At 40.0% G+C, this 20,462-nt stretch overlaps 1 protein-coding gene and 1 long non-coding RNA gene across 2 annotated transcripts in view; both read right to left on the bottom strand.

Annotated features, from left to right (window-relative positions):
* Positions 1-7,343, bottom strand: part of KDR (kinase insert domain receptor) — a 42,061-nt gene extending 34,718 nt beyond the window's left edge. Inside the window, exons 1-3 of the mRNA XM_044224235.1 lie at positions 7,243-7,343; positions 2,965-3,058; positions 817-1,013 (exon numbers count right to left, since the gene is read on the bottom strand). Coding sequence (XP_044080170.1) covers positions 817-1,013; positions 2,965-3,058; positions 7,243-7,309 — 358 coding nt within the window. The 5' untranslated portion in view covers positions 7,310-7,343. The remainder of the gene's footprint in view (positions 1-816; positions 1,014-2,964; positions 3,059-7,242) is intronic.
* A 734-nt stretch (positions 7,344-8,077) lies between these two features.
* LOC122919087 lies at positions 8,078-13,528 on the bottom strand. Its single transcript, XR_006386742.1, has 3 exons — positions 13,449-13,528; positions 11,718-11,810; positions 8,078-8,110 (listed from the first exon to the last, which is right to left on the bottom strand). It is a non-coding gene; the product is annotated as an uncharacterized LOC122919087 (long non-coding RNA).
* Positions 13,529-20,462: the final 6,934 nt, after the last annotated feature.

The following is a 20,462-nucleotide window of genomic DNA, read 5'->3' as shown; positions in this document are numbered from 1 at the left end:
TAACATTCCCCAAAATTGTATGACAGAATTATAACTATCATCAGTCAGGTCGGATTTCCACAGGAAAATTAACATAGTATAAGATTTTTGAAACACTAAAGAAAAATAATTTATATTGTACATACTAAATACATGCAACATTGTGTTTTATTCTACATGGATGTTAAATTGACCTCCATGGTGTCAAACCCAAATTGCAAACTCAAGAAAGATGTTGTATATCATCTAATACCTCAGACCACACCAGCAAAGGAAAGAAACACTGTCCTCAAAAAGCCCTTTACAGTAGTATCTTCATTTGCACAAGAGGATGGAAATTGTTTTTCACAAAGTCTAAGTCAGAAAAGAAAAGTTCTCATATACATAAAAGCTCCAGAGCCCTTGGCTGTTTCCCTGGACATTCTTGAGAAAATCTCCTACCCTGTTGTAGATAACCTATCTCTCCACAGAAGTTTCTCCGTAACACACCCCTGAACCCCCCTTTTCAAGGATTTCAGGTTCTTTTTGTCAAACGTCAGAAGGCTTTTTATAAATCCCCATAGCCAATTGTGAACACAGATTTCCCTTAGAAACAAAGAGCAGAACCACACTAACTGGGCAAGAGATGTAACGGGCCCAAGTTCCAGGACAAAGCAATGAATCTGATTTTCTTTCTCAGAGGAAACCTTGAGAGAAAAGAACTTTGTGTATTCCTGTTGGCAAACAGCCTTTGGAGCAAGCCTTTTGTCACATTCCATTGTCCTTGTTTCTTCTCTGCCTGTGGTGTTTTATACCTGGTAAATCAACTTGGGAAATGAATTTGATGTAACTACTTACCTTGAACGTGGACATAAATGGTCGAGGCCTTGTCAGTGTCCCGGTAGAAGCACTTGTAGGCTCCAGTATCATTTCCAGTCACTTTCGGGATTGTGAGCATCTTACAGAAGGGGCTGTCCTTGCATTCAGTCACTGCCACTCTTTTCTCAGAGCCACTCTGATTGTTGGGCCAGAGCCAGTCCAAGGCCCTCTCTCCACTGAAAAATTAATTCCAGGGAAGTAATCATGGGTAATGCCACACTATGAGGCTGTTTCTAAGAAAACAGAAGGTTTGTTTCTCAAACTTTTATAAACTCAACAGATAGATTCACAGCCTTCTACCAATGACAGACTGAATGGGCAAATGACAAAAAGCCATAAACTCCGCTTCAGACACCACTTATAAGAATTCCTGAGTTTTCTATTAATTAACTTATTCACTCAACAAATATTTCTTAAGCGGATGCTATGTGCCAAGTGTTGTTAAAGTCTGGGGACACAACAATGAACAAATCAGACAAAAACCTATGCCTTTATGGAATTTCAGTCTAGTTAAAAGAAACAGGCAATGAAATAGTAAGTAAACCTCAATGAAGCTGAATTTTTTTTAGTAAAATTTATGGTGTAAGTCAAGCGTAAGGTGGTGATAAGTACTGTGGAGAAAATATAGAATATGCAAAGAGTAAAGAGTTCTGGAGGGAGGGGGCTTGATGAAGCCATATAAACACAGGGAAGAACAGTATTCCAGGCAGAGGGAACAGAAAATGTAAGGGCCTTGGGACAGGAATATCTGAAGTATCAGGGGAATGTCAAGGAAGCCAGAGTAGTCAGGTAACAGTGGCAGGCAGGAAAATAAGAAGTGAGGTTCAGAAGGAAGAGGGTGCAATTGTTTCAGAGCCTCACAGAACCTTATACAGACTGCATTCAAACAAAGATTACTTTCATTGTAGCATTTCCCTGCAAAGCCCTAAGAAAGATAGTCCACATTAAAAAAAAAAAAAAAAGAAAAAAGAAAAAAGAAAAAAGAAAAGCAACATCATGGATACTTCTTTCAAAGAATCTGAACTTTCCACAAAGTTGCAGCTACATGAGCAAAGTTACCTTAACACACTCCATGGCTTTTCCAGGACCTAAAAAATTGTTTTGTATGAGTTATAAAAGGAAGTATGGGATCTTTGGGGATTTTAAATACCCTCTGTTATTGAAGATGGGTAAGAGGAAAATCCACTAAGAAATGTGTCTTCAGATAGCAAAGCTGGAGAAATAGGACAATTACTATGTCTTTTCCCAAGGGCTGGATATGGGTTACCTACCCTTGATAAGGGGATGAGAGTATCCTTTGCAGTCTACAGTCTGAAACAGATCTGTGTCATGTTGACCACTGGTGTTCATCAAGTGTAAGCAATGGCAGTAAGCTGACCAAGGTTCTCTGTGCACCCCTGGCTCTCTTATCAGAGGGCAATATCACCACCCCACATCTCTGCCAAAGACACACTGAGAGGGTCCTGAGATGTCTCCAGGTCACTGCATTAAACCCCCAAGTCTTCTACCTTTCCTTTGGGGGTTGGGGCTATGACACAAAATCTAAATGCTTCTCCCTTTCAAAGAACCCGGCTTCCCCTGTTAGCAAAAAATCAATAGCACGACTTCTTGCTAGCAAATCTTGCTAGCAAAATTCCAGAACATCAAGCCGAAGCATGAAGTCCATTACCTGTACGGAACATGCACTCAGTAATATTAATGACCAAATATCAGACTGCTACTACAGTCATAATTTCATCAGAAAGTAAAATTCCTGGTAAGGGCTAAACAAATGTCCAAGAGCCATTCTGAATATAACAAATAAGGTCTCAAACTCCTTCAACTCCATCCCTTAAGGGTAAAAGGGAAAATCCTCAATTTCACTTATTTATTCAATATTTATCAAATGTCTACTATTTACTGCAGGGGGAGGGGCACAGAGAGGAGCAGAAAAACAATTCCAGAAAAATCATACAAAATTTCTGAGAGAAGAGCTTTCTCATTTTTCATTATTAAATCACTTATTAAAAACCTCACTATTTACAATTACTACAACTCTACTACAATTCTGCTTATGTAGATTATTTTTCCCTCAATAAACAAGGAGTTGCTTTACATAGGAAATCTGAATGTAAAATGAATCCTTACCTGCAAGTAATCCGAAGAGTTGTATTAGCCATAATTGTAAGTATGTCTTTCTGTACACTGAGTCTGGGTAGATCAGGGGAAACACTAGGCAAACCTAGAAACAAATTAAATAAATGAATATGGTTGCCACTGAGTCAGACCCAATAGGAAACACCTTCCATAAACAATGCACACTCTATACTTTAAAAGGCCTCTTCAGCAATTCATTGTGTAAAACTGTGAATTTACTTTTCACCATTCCCAGTAAAAGTTCACAAACTGTGTCATAACAGGAAGAATGGGCAGATGGTCATAACCAACACAAAAGTCTGCCATTCATGGAGCTAGGGTGGAGTTCCTGTTTTCCTGCATTGCCAACTTCAAGGTCTTACAAAAGGATATAGGACATTGAAACCAAATGAACCTTCATCTGATGATCTCACTCCCTCGGGAAAGGACCCACTGACATTTCTTATAAAGCATAGGATGCACACAGTTGACTAAATTGCTGATTAATGAATACCACTAAGAGAGATTTCTATACAGTTCATCTATGTACCCTGAAGGGGGGAGGAGGGCCCATGACATTGTCTCATTTTCCTTTATCAATTTTCTAGTGCACTTCCTCTGGTAACTGAACTGCCAAAGTTGGAAAACTGTACATTAAAACTAGGTGAGAGGAACTGGGCGGGGGGTGGGGAGGGGGGACATTTGCCAGTGTCCATATCATACACCTATTAATATACTTTTCCTTAGAGAATGGAACTAAAAAAGTGTAATACTGATGAATTAAAATTGGGGAATCTCAAGTTATTAATCAAAGCTCTGAGCTCTTCCTGATACCAAGCTTAGGATACAAGAAGCTGTCTTCACCTAAAAATACTACAGGACAGATTCCTCACCATGGATCAGTCCCCAGCAAGAAAACAGAGTTCTTTGTGAACTACAAGCGAAGAGATAATAAATGATGAAAATCTATCTGAAAAAGAAAAACTGTCTGTTATGCTAGGGCCTTAAGAACAAGATCTCCAAAACATCACCTTAAAAAGTGATGGATGCTGGGTAAGCTTGCAGGTTTCATACGATCCTTAACTCACATCAACTAAGAACAAATGATTCTCTACCCAAAGAAAATGGAAACATTAATTCAGGAAGATACATGTACCCCTGTGTTTATCGCAGCATTATTTACACTAGCCAAGATATGGAAGTAACCTAGTGTCTGTCCATCAATAGATGAGTAGATAAGAAAGAGGTAGATGTCATGGGATATTACTCAGCCATAAAAAAGAATGAAACTTCGCCATTTTGCAACTACATGGATGGAGCTAGAGAGTATTATTCTAAACAAAGTACGTAAGTCAGAGAAAGACAAATACCGAAGATTTCGCTCATTTGTGGAATTTAAGAAACAAAATAAACAAATAAAAAACAGACTCTTAAATATAGAGAACAAGCTGATGGTTACAGGAGGGGAGGTGGGTGAGGGGATGGGTGATACAGGGGGTGCAGATTAAGAGCACACGTATCATGATGAGAACTAAGTAATGTATAGAACTGATGAATCACTATATTGTAGACCCAAAACTAATAGAACGCTGTATGTTAATTACACTAGAATTTAAAAAATAAGTAAATAAAAACATTTTTAAAAAGAACCACTGACTCTCAAGGCATAAACTGGCACTGATCTTGGTGGGTAAATAAGACAGTATTAGCAAATATGAAAAAGTATGAGTAAAGAGAGTGAGCAAATATCCAGTGCAAATATCCCGTATATTGAATCTGTGGACCTCAGTGTGAACAGCTGCAGACAAAATGAATAACTGCTCACACCTATTCCTACACGCTCACCCAGATGTGCAAAGTAGGTTGCTGACACACCTGTAGATTTGTTGATCAATATAATAGGGGTTTTTTTTAAAGAAAGAAACCTAGAAATTAAGTTATATCAATAAATCTCAGAAACTAATTGGTATCGGTACTGATTTGTGTTTGGGCTAGTAATTCTTAAACTTTAGGATGTGTAAGATATCCTGAGCCCTACAAATCTGCATTTTCACAAATATTTCAGATGACTCGATCACCCACAGTCATAGGACACTCTTAGACAGTTATTGACCTGGCTTATCATGTTCAGTTACTTAGCACAGCATTTTTTAATATGGGAGGAAATAACTGCACCCAAAGTAGATAAGCAATAAAGTGAAGTTTTTAAAAGCAATAGGAAAGACTTTTAACAATGGTGTCTCACTTTAAGACGAGGAAAATGAAAACAACTCATTTGGATGAGTACAAGTATCAAACTTGTCTGGGAAACACTAGGTTAAGAAACACACTGAAAACAGTAACTTAACACAATGTGTACAATGATCCAAATGAGAAGGAACTTAATTATTCACGCACATGAGAAAGAAAATGGTAGTAAAAAAAAAAAAAGCTCTAAATAAGCCATGTTCATCCTACCACCAAAATAAGAGGTTCTTGAAGATCTCTCTTAAATGATTATCAGAGATTATCTCATACTCTAGACACACTTTCTTATGTTCAAAAAATTAATTAAAGATACGCTTTCCATTCATCGGAAGCTAAGACAATACATATTATTCTAGAGACATGTATACAACAAAAATCTTTTCAACAAGGCTTTATCAATAATGATATCTTTAAATTCCTATCTGTAGACTAACCAACATTCAATTTTGTTTTGCTCCATTAAGCTTCATTTATTTTCATCGGCAAGTTTAAGTTCTACTCTTCGGAAAATTCTAAAGAAATAACTATAAGAAGCACATATGCTGCTACTCAATAAAAAGCCCTTCTATGTTCAAATTCCCTAACCAAAATTAATTAATTTGTGCACTATTACCCTTCCAGCTCAAAGACAGGAAGGAAAAACAACAGTGCCTCTGTCTCTAGAATTTGATGGCACCAATTACAGCCCAATCCAATTAAGCAAGTCACACACTCCAAAAGGGCAACCTCATCATTATATTCAGGACAACCCGATTACAGTTACTAATGCTGCGCTATGAAACACCCCAGGCTTAGAAGCAACTCACTTCTTTGTGGGATACAGAACAACCACATGTTCCAGACCATAAAGGGGGAGAGGAGAGGTCTTGTCAGGGACAAATGAGCGTCCCTGGTGGAGCCGGCCCTGATGAACCAAGTCATTATTAAGAAAATTTAATAACTATAGACAGATGATCTTTTTACTGTATATGAGGGTCTTTTTTTTTTTTAAGACATGTGATTCTTTCATTTCAATATAAGGAGTTTCTCTCTGAATTATTTGACTTGTTTTCCCCTCCACCTTCTCCCCTTCCTCAACCTCCAAAGAGTGGAAATCTGGAAATCAACAAACTGTGGCTACAGAAAAGAGATATGAGAAAGGGGCGTCGGGCGAGGAAAGCGAAGAAAGGCAGACATTTATTGCATCAAGAGCATGGGTGTTCTTAGTCTTGAAGGAGTCTGAAATATACGTGGCAAGGAAAGCGCGGAGTGGAGCTAAATCTAGCTACCTAGTCCCGCAGAGTAAGTTTTCAGAACGTGAACTTCTGACCATGCGCTTATCCCAAGGACCAAAGCTTTGAAAGGTGACTGTTAACTTGGAGACATTTGGGGCGGCTGTCACAACCCCGGCTCGGAGCCCAATTTCACCTTCTCTCTGCAAGGGAAGTAGCATCTTGCACCAAAGAAGGGGAGAAAAGTTTCCCTGAACTGCCCCTCATACAGTGGGTATGTTTGTGGGTTCCGACCAGCAGGGAACAGCCCTCCGGGGTCCGCTCGACTCCTGCAGAAGCCGAGCTCAGTGCAGGATACATGCGATCCGAGCAAACCGGCTTGCGCTCCCTGCAAGGCGTCCTTCCGCGCGCCCGGGCTGGAACCTTGCAACCAGCGGGACAAAGTTCCACCGCCTGTTCCCGCCTGCGGGGGCACCTCCTGCCTGCCAACCCCGGGCGCCTGCCCTCCCACCCCAGACCTCTCGAGAGCCTGAGGGTGTGTCGGCCCCGCAGCACTCGCTCCAGCCGAGGCCCGGTCGGAGACCGTAGTCGGGGGCGGGGGGGAAAGGAACTGGGCTCGGGAGACCACCAAATCTCTGGATAATCTTAAGCCAATCAAAGAGCCTCAGTTTCCTCATTGGTAAATGAAAAAGCCCGAAGTGTCAAGTCACTTTTCACCTTTCCAGCTCTCTGATTCCGAGTAAGATCCGGCCTCCAGGACCTCTGCGCATCCCCCCATCTCTCCGCCCGCACCCGACCTTTCCGCCTTCCTTCTAGGGAGTGGGCTCCTTACCCACTGAGGCAGCTCTGGTCTCCACGCAGAGCCACAGAGCGATGGCCAGCAGCGCCTTGCTCTCCATCCCGCACCTCGCGCCGGGCGCAGTGCCCAGGACCCGGGCGCCGGTTCTTTCTCCCTGGGCCTGTCCCGCGAAGAAGGCGCGGAGGTGGAACGGGCGCCGTAGTGCAGGACTGTGGCCGCAAAGGGGAGGGTGCCCTGGCTCCGGGCACGGCTTGCAGGAGCGTCTGCGGGGGCCGGGAGGACAGGAAATCCCCGCTGCGCTACCGCTCCAGGCTTTCGGCAGCGCGCAAGTGATGCTCTGCGCGGGCAGAAGAGACACAACCACCCACCGCCAGCTCTCCCGGGGTCCCGGGACTTAGTGCAGTGCGAGAGCTGCAAGCCGAAACTCTAGAGCTTGGGGGCGGGACTGTGGGGGGCGGGGCTGGGGCGGGGTTCCCCTCGGCCGCCGGCCCCGCCTCTCAGCCGGGTACCAGGCCGGGACCCGCTGCTTCCCGTGCGGATTCGGTCTCCCGGTCTCCCCGCTTGCCTGGGACTGCGTGTGGCCCCGAAACGTCCCAGGCGCACCAACTCCCGTAAGGGCTTCCGAAACACTCCAAGCTTCAGTAGGCTGGGGCCCTCCGAGAGGCGGGTGGGGGCTGCGTGATATCGAAGCAGGGGACAGCGCTGCCAGTGCAGGCGAGGGACACGGAGCCTTCAGGAGTACCGACATCTGCGACCGTCTTCGGCGCCCGCGCGTTCCTTAAGTGGCTGGGGGACAGACCGTGGATCAGCAGCAGGTTGAAGCGACCACGGAAAAGCAGATATTGAGCCCAGGAGAATGCAGGATCGCAAACCGGCGGTGACTGCAGCCTAGTTTGCTTGGCTGGAAAAAAAAAAAAAAAAAAAAAAAACTATAGTTTAAAAATCCGACTCTGAATGTCTTTAGTTAGAATATACACATGCTAAATTCTCTAGCGTGTTTTCTCTTTCCTCTTTCCTCTTACACCTGGCATCTTCAAATGTTTTCAGGTTATCAGCCTAGTCCCCAAAGGCACTTAAATTTGAGACCCTTTACCGGGCTTTCTCCAAAAACCTGCAGCAGAGAGCTGTAGACACCCAGGGCTCTAGCACACCCGCACTGTGAGAGCCACCCATCCGAGTGAGGCTCTCTCCTTGACAAGGGGCTTTTGTCCACCTTGTTACCTGACAAGGAGCCCCTACTTGACTTTTCCTGAGCTTTTGACCAGGCCCCTTTTCAGAACAGAGCTCCCAGACAAGATACCCTCAGGCCGAGGCAAAGCAGGCCAGCTTCACTGGAGATGCAACGAAGCAAATGCTCCGGGATCAGACTCCGGGCACACAGAACACTCCGAACCAAACTTCACAGCTATCTCTCTGCATGTGTAGACTCCTCATGGAGCTGTTTGGAGAATTCAGGTCCTTTAGACGCTTTTTCCCCCCTTCTTTTCTCTCCATTTCTCCCCACCTAGAGAGAGACACCAAATTCCCCAAACTTCTTTAAATAGGGATCTTGCAGATCTCTCTGTCTTAAAGGACCATCCTTCAGGGAGATGAGGAGGTAGAATTATTATTTCTGCATCTAGGCCGAACCCCCCTTCCTGAAATACCCAACGTGAAGTATTGCTTTTCTTCTATGTTTAAGATCACCAAGGGTGGCCTGGGTGTAAGTATTGTGCGTTGACTTTTTTTACTTTAAAATATAACTTGAGGGATGTCTGGGTGGCTCAGTTCATTAAGCATCTGCCTTTGACTCAGGTCGTGATCCCAAAGGGAGCCTGCTTCTCCCTCTCCCTCTGTTCCTCTCCCCTGCTCATTCTCTCCCTCTCTCTCTCTCTCCTAAATAAATAAATAAAATCTTTTTAAGAATATAATATAATATAACTTGAAGATTATTCCACATCAACCCGTAAGGTTCCATCTTATTCTTTTTAATAGTGGCATGATGTTTCCCAATAGAGATGTACTAATATTTGATCCAGGAGATAGTTATTGGGAAGAGGCACAGATCTCCTTAAAGAAACTCCTCCCATCCTGCGAATAAACTTAGCAAATAAAGCAGGACAGGCTCTGACAAAGCTGGACTCAGGGAAGGGGTTGGAACCTGGCTTGGAAAAGGCCATTTTACTCCATTTCCATTTCCATCTCCAAACAATTCTTTTTTTCTCAGGCTTATTTACAATTCATGACACTTCCTCTTCCAGGTCTCACTTAGGAAGATAGTGTCTCCTCTGAATGCAAACCAGAACCTGCAGGGCCGTGGTAATAGCCCCCTTTAGAAGTCTTGGAGGAAATGATGCGTCTTTGATGGCCACAAGACCAGAATTTGGCAGGGTCTCAATGAAATCAGTCTAACACATTCCCTCCCACACAGTACTTAGAAGTGCCTTATGTTCATGAAAAATGACAAAGTCTGTTTTTTGAAAAACGCCTGGTCTATGGGCAACACCCTCCCATTATCTGGCACCATTGAAGTAATTTCGTGACTTAATCCTGCAGTACAGGTACAGCCACGGTCTATCAAAGTGCCCAAGTCTGTTCAGTGCTCCAGAGATGGGATTCAGACACATTTGGGGGTGAAGCAGCAAAGAGTGCCACAGACTCTGGGACCACATCACCTGGGCTTAACCCTAAGATCTACCCCTTACTATCCATGCAATCCTGACCTATTTATTGGTCGCATACCTACGAGACACAAAAGATGATAATAGTACCTACTTCATAGGGTTTTTTGTAAGAATTAAATGAGTTATTTCACATAAGGCACTTAGAATAAGACCCAAGAGCTGGTGAGCACACTTAGTACATAGTAAGCAACTAATACATAGGAAGCATTCTATGAAGATCAGTCATGCTACATACAATGTGTGGCCGCCTTTGTGCTACAGAGATCTACACTGCAAATAAGGCTCACTCATTCAATAGCAGTTTTTGAGCACCTACTATGTGCTAGGCACTATAATAGAGACTACAGGGTGTTTTGTTTTGTTTTTTTAAAGATTTATTTATTTATTTATTTATTTATTTGACAGACAGAGATCACAAGGAGGCAGAGAGGCAGGCAGAGAGAGAGAGAGAGGAGGAAGCAGGCTCCCCGCTTGAGCAGATAGCCCGTACAGGGCTTGATCCCAGGACCCTGAGATCTCCCAGGACCCTGAGATCATGACCTGAGCCGAAGGCAGAGGCTTTAATCCACTGAGCTACCCAGGCACCCCTAGAGACTACAGTTACAATGCTGAAAATAAAGGCAATATGAGCAGAAATGAGCTGTCATCACGTAGCTCTCTCTAGGGCAACTTTAACTCAGTCACAGAGTGTTCTATATTCTAGCTACTTCTTTGGGTTTCATGCACACTGAAATATATACATTGTTCATATCACCAAAGCTCACTACATAAATTATACTCCATGATGCCAAATTTGGCTCCATCACTATAAACATTTTGGACTTCGTATGTTAAAAAGTAAAAATGAAGACTAGCAAAAATTTAATAATTGTGGAAACTGGATGCTGAGTATATATGGGTTCATTTCATTTCATTTCATTTCTCTTTACTATTACATGTTTAAAATTTTCCGTGCTAAAAAAATTTTAATGTAACTTACCCAAAATGATGCCTGATCTAGTATACTGTCACTAACTTTTCCACAGTCAGTATCTTGACATTACCTCTGGGACATGGTTAGACAAAGAGGCAGATGGATGAGAATTTGCACTTTTTATTTCATATATTTCTATACCACTTCATCAAAAGAAGTGTTACTTTTATAAATAAAAAATATAAAGATCAAGTCTCTCTTCTAGTGTCTGTTATATTTTCAAATACTGCCATTTGTTGATTACCTATTTGCATAACACTTTCCCATGTTTACTTCTTTTAATTTGTTTCCAATATTTGTTTATGTTGTAACTTACAAGAGCTTATGACTTGCCAGATGTTGGCTTGATTTCGTAGCACATCTGTACTCATGACTATCATGTCATGGGAGATTATAAGCATACCTTTTATCTCTCATTCACCTTTCTTCCACACGCACATTTATTTCACTGTCTGTGTGATTTATTTTTTTAACTTAAACTCAAAATATATGTGTATATTCAAGGGAAAAAAAAAGGCTATGTCCCCGCAAAGCCAGGTTTGACTTGCATGTTTCTATTAGTGGTTGGTCTTATTCCTAAACTCTAACATTCTAATAAATATAAAACAAATCCCTTTTTGTGAAATGGATGAAACAGAATCTAATTACTTGTCACTCACAAAGGAAAAATCCCAGTTACTTTAAATAATTATGTCTATGTGCCCTCCCCAAACTATCCCATTCAGTTTCTTGTTATAGCTCACATACATATAAATAAAACCATTTTTTAAGGTGGAAAGCAAGCAAGGAATTTAAATAATCAACTGAAAATTCACACAGCACAAGAGAAGAATGTTAGAAAATAATAAAAGTAGCCAATATTCATCACGTACCTCCTTTGGGCAGACACTGTTCCGAATACTTCACTTCATCCTTTGCTTTATCCTTAGAACATCCCATGAGGGCAGCAATCATTATTAGCAAATCTTAGTAGAAAAGAGAAGTAAAGACAAGAATTTTTTTTATTTTTAACTTCAGTAGTATTCCTTTGCCTTCCTAAAAGTCTTGCCCAAAAAGTGCTTTATCTGTTTGCAAATAATGGATGCATAATTTTCTCACCATTAATCAATGACATAATAGAAGCCAAGACACTCTTTACTTTTTTAGAGAAGAAGGAGGTGGAGGAGCACTTACTATGTGCCAGGTAGTTTCCTTGGATTATCTTCTTTTAACATTTACAATTACCCAATGTAGAAGATACTCATAGTGGCTTGTGGCAAGGGCGGGGGTTGCAGGGGTGAGGTTTAGTTTTAGCTTTTCTAAAATCCCACAACAAGAGGTGGAGTCAGAACTGAAAGACAGAGAGGTATTAAACACCCAAGAGAGATCCCTCCAAGCACATAGAGATAGTTTCTTATTGAGGGTTGGTCTCTTTCAAGGGATGAGACTGTCAGTCAATGCCACTGGCTTCCTCAGCCTCTCTATGATGATCACTTCCATTTTCCCAAACAGATAGTAGGCCAAGGGTGACTTAGGAGAATCACTCTGGGACAAATGACCAAGAAAGAGGAAACAAACTGAGGGTTACTAGAAGAGAGGTGGGTGGGGGAATGGGGTAACTGGGTGATGGGCATTAAGGAGGGCATGTGATATAATGAGCACTGGGTGTTATTTACAAATGATGAATATGAACTCTACATCTGAAACTAATGATAAGTAATTGAATTTAAATAAAATAATAATAAAAAAGAAAGATATGTTCTACACAGGGAGGAAAAAAAAAAAAAAGAATGAAAGGCAGGATCTCCCCTTCACCCACACTAGGAATCCCAACCTGGCTGGATCCTCACGTTGCTTCCAACCTCTGTCCCGCTGATCCTTTCCTCTAAAGGAAGGTAGTTTTTACTACACACATAATTATTTGTGCATTTAGGACTTGGGACATTTCTTTTCCATCATGGATTTTTTACTTATTTATTTATTTATTTATTTATTTATTTATTGGTCCTTTGGTCTCCTGGAAAATTTTTAGTCAACCTTCAATACTCAGGTCTAATGTCCTTCCCAAGTGGTATGTTTTAGTTTTCTGTTTCAAGTCTTCTTCAATTGAAATATTCTCAGAAGAAATAATCAGGGGTTAAGTCTTACCTGAGCAAGTAGTTGAGTCTAAAAGGATGGTTTTAAGTTTTAATAAGAATGGTGAAATGCATAATGATTATGCTTATTTAGTAAAATATATCTTCTATACTATAGACTTATGGGGACATGCCTAATTAAATAGAGCTATTGTTAAAGATACTATGGGGTGCAAATTATATATGCTAGCTATGTATCACATATCTTACATGATCATTCTTAAATTCACATTTAAGTAATAGCCATACATTTAATAAATATATCCAGAGCTATATTGAATTTATACTTTTTTCTAGACAAATCAATATGAATTATTATGTTATTCACAGAGCTAAGAAATTGCTTTCCTTTTCCTATATACACACAGCACTTACATGATATGATACATAATATATTCATATGTTTATGTGAATGATTCGCCCTCAAAAGCAGACATTAGATCAAATTCACTTTGTATCCTTAGTGCCTAACATTCCGTGCATACTCACCTCTCAATACATTGATGGATTTCAAATGATTTTTGTCATCTTCCTTTCTGCTGGTCTTTATTTTTCCTTCGCCTTTTCCCCCCAGAATCACGTCTCTTGGGTATCCTCACAGTTATCTTTACAGAGCGTGACTTGTTGAGATAAAGAAAACTATACAATGGCAACATAGACACAGGCAGAATGAAAAAGTTCTTAATTTCTTAAGCAGGGTCAATTGGAGTTTTGTTTTTGATCTTAAGTAATGAAGAAAAAGGAAAAAAACATTTATTAGATTTGCATGTGCTATACAAGAAATGTGTGACTTGAATTTCACGCCAGTGTCTTTTGCAGATTGTAGCCATTTTCCAGTGAATTAAGACCATCTCCCCTTTTAAAAACTTATCAAAATTTTTTAAGAACTGAATAATGCTTTTTTTTAAAAGCCTTTGTTTCCCAGCGAATAGTTACGAGTCACTCATCCTTCATAGGAAAAATACATGCACTTCCAGGTTAGTTGTACAAGATTTCAGTGCTGTTCACATTTTTACAGAATAGAGTGTTCCCAGTAATGTTGCTTCACCAGCACTAAGAGCTAGTCAATGACAGCAGAAAAGTTTTATGTTCTTTGTATATAAATATAGTCTTCAGAGTTTCCAAAACATTGGTGAGTAGTCCCTTGAGGCACAAGTAAAAATTCTCTCTCTGAGCAGTATTTTTGAACATTCACTTCTAATACTTCACTACCTTGGTGCACATTTTAAAAAAGAAGAGAAAAGAAAACCCACCAAATGAAACTACTCACCAAGGGAAACTCCACACAGAGGGAAATTTTTAAATAGTATAAAAAATACAATTTCAGATCTAACTGATAATCATCCAAAAATTGGTCAGGCTGGTTATAGGCACATGAAAGGCCATAAGGGAGTCATTTTATGCATCTGACCACATAATATAAATAGAAGTTCCAGATGTGGAGAAAATGAGTCTAGTAACAAAGCAACACATCGAAAATATTAGACGTTAGAATAGTCTTTGGATTGTGTACAGAAACACATTTCTCTATCCTAAGAAAACATGACCTTGCTTTTCCCTAAGGTACTTCGTTGTCTGTAACTTTTACCTTTCCTTCATCATAGAGGTTCTTGAAAGAGCAGAGGCTGTCCTTCACCTTCTCTCTTCAAGGACAATAGCTTCCTCTCAGTCTTGACTCTGCTCAGCATCTCTACAGTATCCATCCTGCTGTCCATCCCCTTTTGAAGCTCGGCCTTTGTCTGATGTTCATAATACTGTACACACCTGTATCTTCAGCCATCTCCAGCTTTCAGAGGCTTGAACTCCCTTGTTCAACTCTAAACACAGGGAATCTCCACATTCATTTTTGGTCATCCTCCTATGTGCTTTTCCACAACTTTCTCAGGGAACTCATTTCCCTTCATGATGTTCATTATTCTCTTTGTGGGAATCACTTACAAAATCGTGCTTTCCATCTCTGATGTCCTGCAGTAGCTCCAGACTCTAATCTCCAACCCTTCCTACACTTCACTGTGCGTATGTTCCACTGATGTCTTAAATTTGAAATGTCCAAAAACTGAACTCTTCATCACTTCAGTCCCACACTGCCTCCTCCAGCATTCTCAAGGGCAGAGTCCTTCTAGACTCTATACTCCATACTTTATAGGCATGAAATTTCCTTGTCTTTTCCTTTCCACCCAAATCCAATCTGGTCTACATTCTGTCCATCTCTTATATTAATCCTCCTTATTTTTGTTCATCAAACTGCCTTGATTCATGACCATTTTGCCTTTGTCCTGGAATATTCCAGTCCATCCATCACTCTGCTGCCAGAGTTATCTTTCTAAAACACAAGGTTCAGCTGTCTTTTATCTCTGACAGTTGGCACTTACACACAGCATAAAGCCCCAAATCCTAAGCCTGGTGTTCAAAGGCTTCATTCTTTGCCAGCTTCCTGTTTTTCTAGGTTACCTTTCAATGTACCATATACATACTGTATAGTCCAGCCAGACAGGGTCCATTGACCTCTTCCAGAAAATGCCTCAGATTTTCTTGTCTCCAGGCTTATGCTCAAGGTGTTCTCTTTGCTTGGGATGTACTTTGTTCTACTATCTGCCTGTAGGAGGCTAACATCTCTTCAAAACCAGGTTCCAGGAAGTTTTTCCATCCCTGCCCTCCCTGCCCTTCCTGCCCTTCCTGCCCTGCCCACGTGAATTACTGTCTCCCTGACTACAACAGTCAGAATTTCTTGGGTTTTAAGCAACAGAAAAGTTAACTTGAGCTGCCTTAACGTAAAGGATCATGTTGCTGTAAGTTATAAAACTACCTGGCTTCAGGTAGTTTTGTCGAGAGTCTCAGTGTGTCATCCTGCCATTTTTCTGTGATCTTCTCAATTCTGCTCTCAGGATCTCTTCATAGTTAAAAAAAAAAAAAATGGTTGTATATCCTCATAATAAACTGTCCACAGAAAGAGAAAATTCTTTGCTGGAAGAACTTGAGAAATACTGAAGAAGACTCTTTGTCTTCAGGAAAAACTTCTTGTATCTCATTTGCCTACATCCCTACACCAATAATAGGAACCATGTCTTAGCCCATTCAGGTTATTATAACAAGAAACCGTAGACTGGGTGACTCATAATCAACAGAAACTTATTTTTTCCAGTTCTGGAGTCAGAGAAGTCTGAGATCAAGTTGCCAGCAGGTTTGGTGTCCAGTGAGGGCCCACTTCCTGCTTCAGAGAAAGTCATCTTCCTGCTCTGTCCTCACACGGTGCAAGAGGTTGAGAGGGTCCTCTGTGGTCTTTTTTATAAAAACACTAATCCCATTCATGAGAACTCCACCCTCATGAACTAATAACCCTCCCAGAGACCCCACCTACCAATACCATCAACTTTGGAAGTGAGAATTTCAACATATGGATTGGGGGGGGGTGCACTTAAACATTTAGATCATAGCAGGCAAGAAGGATGCCAATAGGATTAGATCAATCAGAATCCATCCCCTCAATTCAGAGTGGGGTTGATAACATCAAAAACATATCACTGAAATGAGGAAGGGATTATTTCTCAAAGAAAAATCTGGAGGATTTTTTTTAAAAGTAGGCTCCACACTGAGTTTGGAGCCCAACACTGGGTCTGAGATCAAGACCTGCGCTGGTATCAAGAGTCAAATGCTTAACCAACTGAGTCACCCAGGTGCCCCTCGAAAGATTTTAAGAAAGTAAGGAGAGACGGTTGTTAGGGAGACAACCAACCAATGACCACAATGTTCCTCACACTCCAAAAACCCATCATTCAGTATCTGTATCTGTTGTGGTCTATATGATACTCTGCCTTACATCAGATTTATTTGGGTTATATGTGTCTGTCTTCCCCAAAATATTGTGAGATAGAGGGCAGGCTTTATACAGTTTTCATAATTGTTTCCTCTAAACTTCTAGTTAATTAAAGACATGACTTTTCCTTCTTCCTGTGAAATACTTTCCTTTCATCCAATGGTATTATTATAGCAATAACTAACATTTATTGGGTTACCATATGTCAGGTTCTGTTGTAAACACTTTATGTGTTGACTCCTTTAATCCTCACCAACAACCTACAAGGTAGATACTATTATTGTCTTTATTTCATAGATGTAGAAACTAAGGCTCAGAGAGGTTAAGTAACTTGCCCAATGCCATATAGCTTGTGGTAGAGCCAGGACCTTGCCAGGGCAGAATGAATCCAAAGTTACACTTGAAAGAAGACTCTTAATGCTGGTTCATAGCTTAATAAAATATACCTCCTGGTAAAATAGTCATGAAGCTACTTCTTGTCTTTCAGCTCTGAGATCATGACCTGAGCTGAAGGCAGAGGCTTAACCCACTGAGCCACCCAGGTGCCTCATGCTAGTTTGTTCTTGTATTAAAACAACCATCCAGGTTTTGACAAGGCTCCTGTGATGATGTATCCGAGGATCATTCAATCTCATATCTTCACCCAAAATTATCCTCTGTGCCTCAATATCTTCTTCCTAATCTGATGTCCAATATCATATGCTTCATGTCTTTCAGCTCATGATCATAAGACAATAAACCCATGAGGAACTAAGGCTGGGTCATATTTGGAGTTATTCCTGACAATAATTCTTACAGGACAGTGTGTTGGTTGACTCCTTAGAGCTGTTCATCCTGTGAGATGAAATTCATAGAACTATGGGGGCCCTCAAGAGATGATACAACCCAGTCTCCTGTATTCAATGAATCATTACCTTCTAAAGACAGATCTTGACTATGTGCATTGAAAAGATCTTCCACAGCCACATTTGGCAACACAGAATTTCTTCCAGCATGTGACTATGACAGTCTTCCTGAGATGTCAACACCATGAGGTCTTGCACCATGTTCTGTACTCAGAATTCTGCTGTAGTGCCAGAGACCTGTTCCTTGAATACAAGTAACAGACTGTCCAGTAATCTCAATTCTCTCATGAAATTATTAATTTCCTTTTTAATGGCAAGGTAATTATGACATATCAATGCAAGCACCAGAATTTTAGACTTTTTGAAAGTATTCCCCATGAATTAGCTATATTGTTCCTGTTTTATGTTAGAGAATATATCTTTATTTTTATTTATATTTATTATATATTTGTATTTATCTTATATATTATAATGATATACTTATATGTTATTTATACTCTTATGTATATGTATTATATATTTATATATAATATTTAATATATTGTTATTATATTCTTATATTATATTATTAATAATAATACTTAATATATTTTATTTTTATTTTAAATTTTTGTTTACTAATTAATATATTCAAGTATTTATTAATGTTAAACCGGGGGTTCTCAATCCTGACTACATGTTAGAATCTCCTGAGTCTGAGTCTGGGGAGCTTCAAAATAATCCAGGTACCTGGCACCATCCTACATCAAATGAATCAGAATCTCTGGGAGGAAGACCTGAACCATAGATTATTCTGTGTGTTCTAATGTGATTCTAATCATCCTAACCTCGTTAAACTCTTGCTCATGAGAACAGGAAAGCGTCTTCCAAAACTTAGAAGTAAAAACATTATAACTCTAGGACTACTTCACCCCTTGAATACTGTCATTGCAGTGAGCTTTCTTAAGAATACAAAAAATATGTGAGAAATTTTAAAAGTATGACTCATTAGAGCAAAATAACTTTTACTTAGAAAACTCAAAATTATTTTTTAAAATACTTAGCAAAAAAAAATAGCTATGATAAATAGCTAAAATAGCCCAAAAAGTCTATTTAATGTGAATGGATTTTAGGTGTTTGCCATGATTCAGCATAAATTCTCCAAAGGTAAGAACATCCACAATGTTGAAAAGTCTTAAAACACCCTTGAATACTTCAAATGACAATTCAATATTTACCATGTTGACATTACCATGTAATGTTCCTATCTAGGGCTGAGAAAATACCAAGAAAGTAAGGTCTGAAGTCAATAGTCTGGTAACAACAACTCATTTCGATAGAAAGAATTACAACTTTCCAGGTCCTAGCTTCAAACAGAGGATAAGCTTTTTATGTTTACTGAAGCAACTCTTCCATTTTCTTTTTCTGAGTTATGCTTTTTGTTAAATGCTATTCTGAATGAAAGAACTGGTTGAGGGAGGTCTGGAGGGAGGCAGACACCAAAATTGAGTTTCAACCAAGATAAATCATACAAATCAGTTTCCCTGATCTAAAAACACTGCTAAATGCAATGTATCCTGTGATGTTGCTTTCCACCCTTCCTAGCAACTCAAGTCAAAAGCTAAATTCCAATGAATGACAGCAATCGGTAGTGCTAGCTAGCTCTTATATCCAGATACAAGAATTCTTTGAGGTCTAAAATGAGGACAACAGGCCATAACAATCCTTAAAATTCTTTTTTTAAAAAGCTTTTATTTATTTATTTGACAGACAGAGATTACAAGTAGGCAAGAGAGGCAGGCAGGGAGAGAGAGGAGGAAGCAGGCTCTCTGTGGAGCCGAGAGCCCAATGTGGGGTTCCATCCCAGGACCCTGGGATCATGACCTAAGCCGAAGGCAGAGGCTTTAACCCACTGAGCCACCCAGGGGCCCCAATCCTTAAAATTCTTCATGAGCTTATGTTTCATAAAGTTTTAAAATGTCTGTATGTGTGTGCTTGTGTACAGCATACAGGCTAAAAGTACACAGCAGAATTTTTTAAAGATTTTTTATTTATTTAGTTGAGAGCAAGAGAAAACAAAAGCAGTGGGAAGGAGCAGAGGGAGAGGGAGAAGCAGACTCCCCACTGAGCAGGGAGCCTGATGTGAAGGTGGATTCCAGGACCCCGGGATCACAACTTGAGCCAAAGGCAGATGATGAATGAACTGAGCTACCCAGGTGCCCCCACATCAGAATTTGACGGTGATTATTCTTCAGAAAGAAAATGTGGATGACTTAAATTTTCTTCAAGAATTACATAATACTTTTCATACACATATGCATAGAAGTCCTGAAGGGCGTATGTGAACCTTAAAAATAATTATCGCTGAGGACCAGGACGGGAATGGGAGCAGGGAAGAGATTTCATTTATTACACTAAACTTTTTTATATTTTTGAATCTTTTCATTGATAAACTATAATTTTACATTATAATTTAAAATAACAATAAACATGATAATTTTAATTTATAATTTCTGAATTTTATAAAAAGCTGCCAAAGAACACATTCATCTTCTCTAATGTGGAGGTGTCTTTATTAACATCATATTTGCCCAGGTGGGTAAGGGAATGTGAACAGAAATGCTTGCCCTTCTGCCCGCTGAGGTTGGAATGGTTTTTTTCTGTCTCCTCGTGTGTTCCAGGGTAATGCCAAAGCAGAATCTTGATCTCAGAGAACTTGTAAGTTATCTGTAGCAATTCATTTTAAAAGCTAAAATGTATTAAGCTCCTGCTATACAAAAATTTTTAAATATATTGTTTTATTTTTTCTTCAAAACAACACTATGAGGCTTAGAAAATTTAAGCATCTTTAACAGTCAACACCAC

Source organism: Neovison vison, chromosome 11 (assembly GCF_020171115.1).
Source record: "Neovison vison isolate M4711 chromosome 11, ASM_NN_V1, whole genome shotgun sequence".
Taxonomy (NCBI): Eukaryota; Metazoa; Chordata; class Mammalia; order Carnivora; family Mustelidae; genus Neogale; species Neogale vison.
The sequence above is the reverse complement of the archived record's forward strand: the minus strand, read 5'-3'. Positions and strand labels throughout refer to the sequence as shown.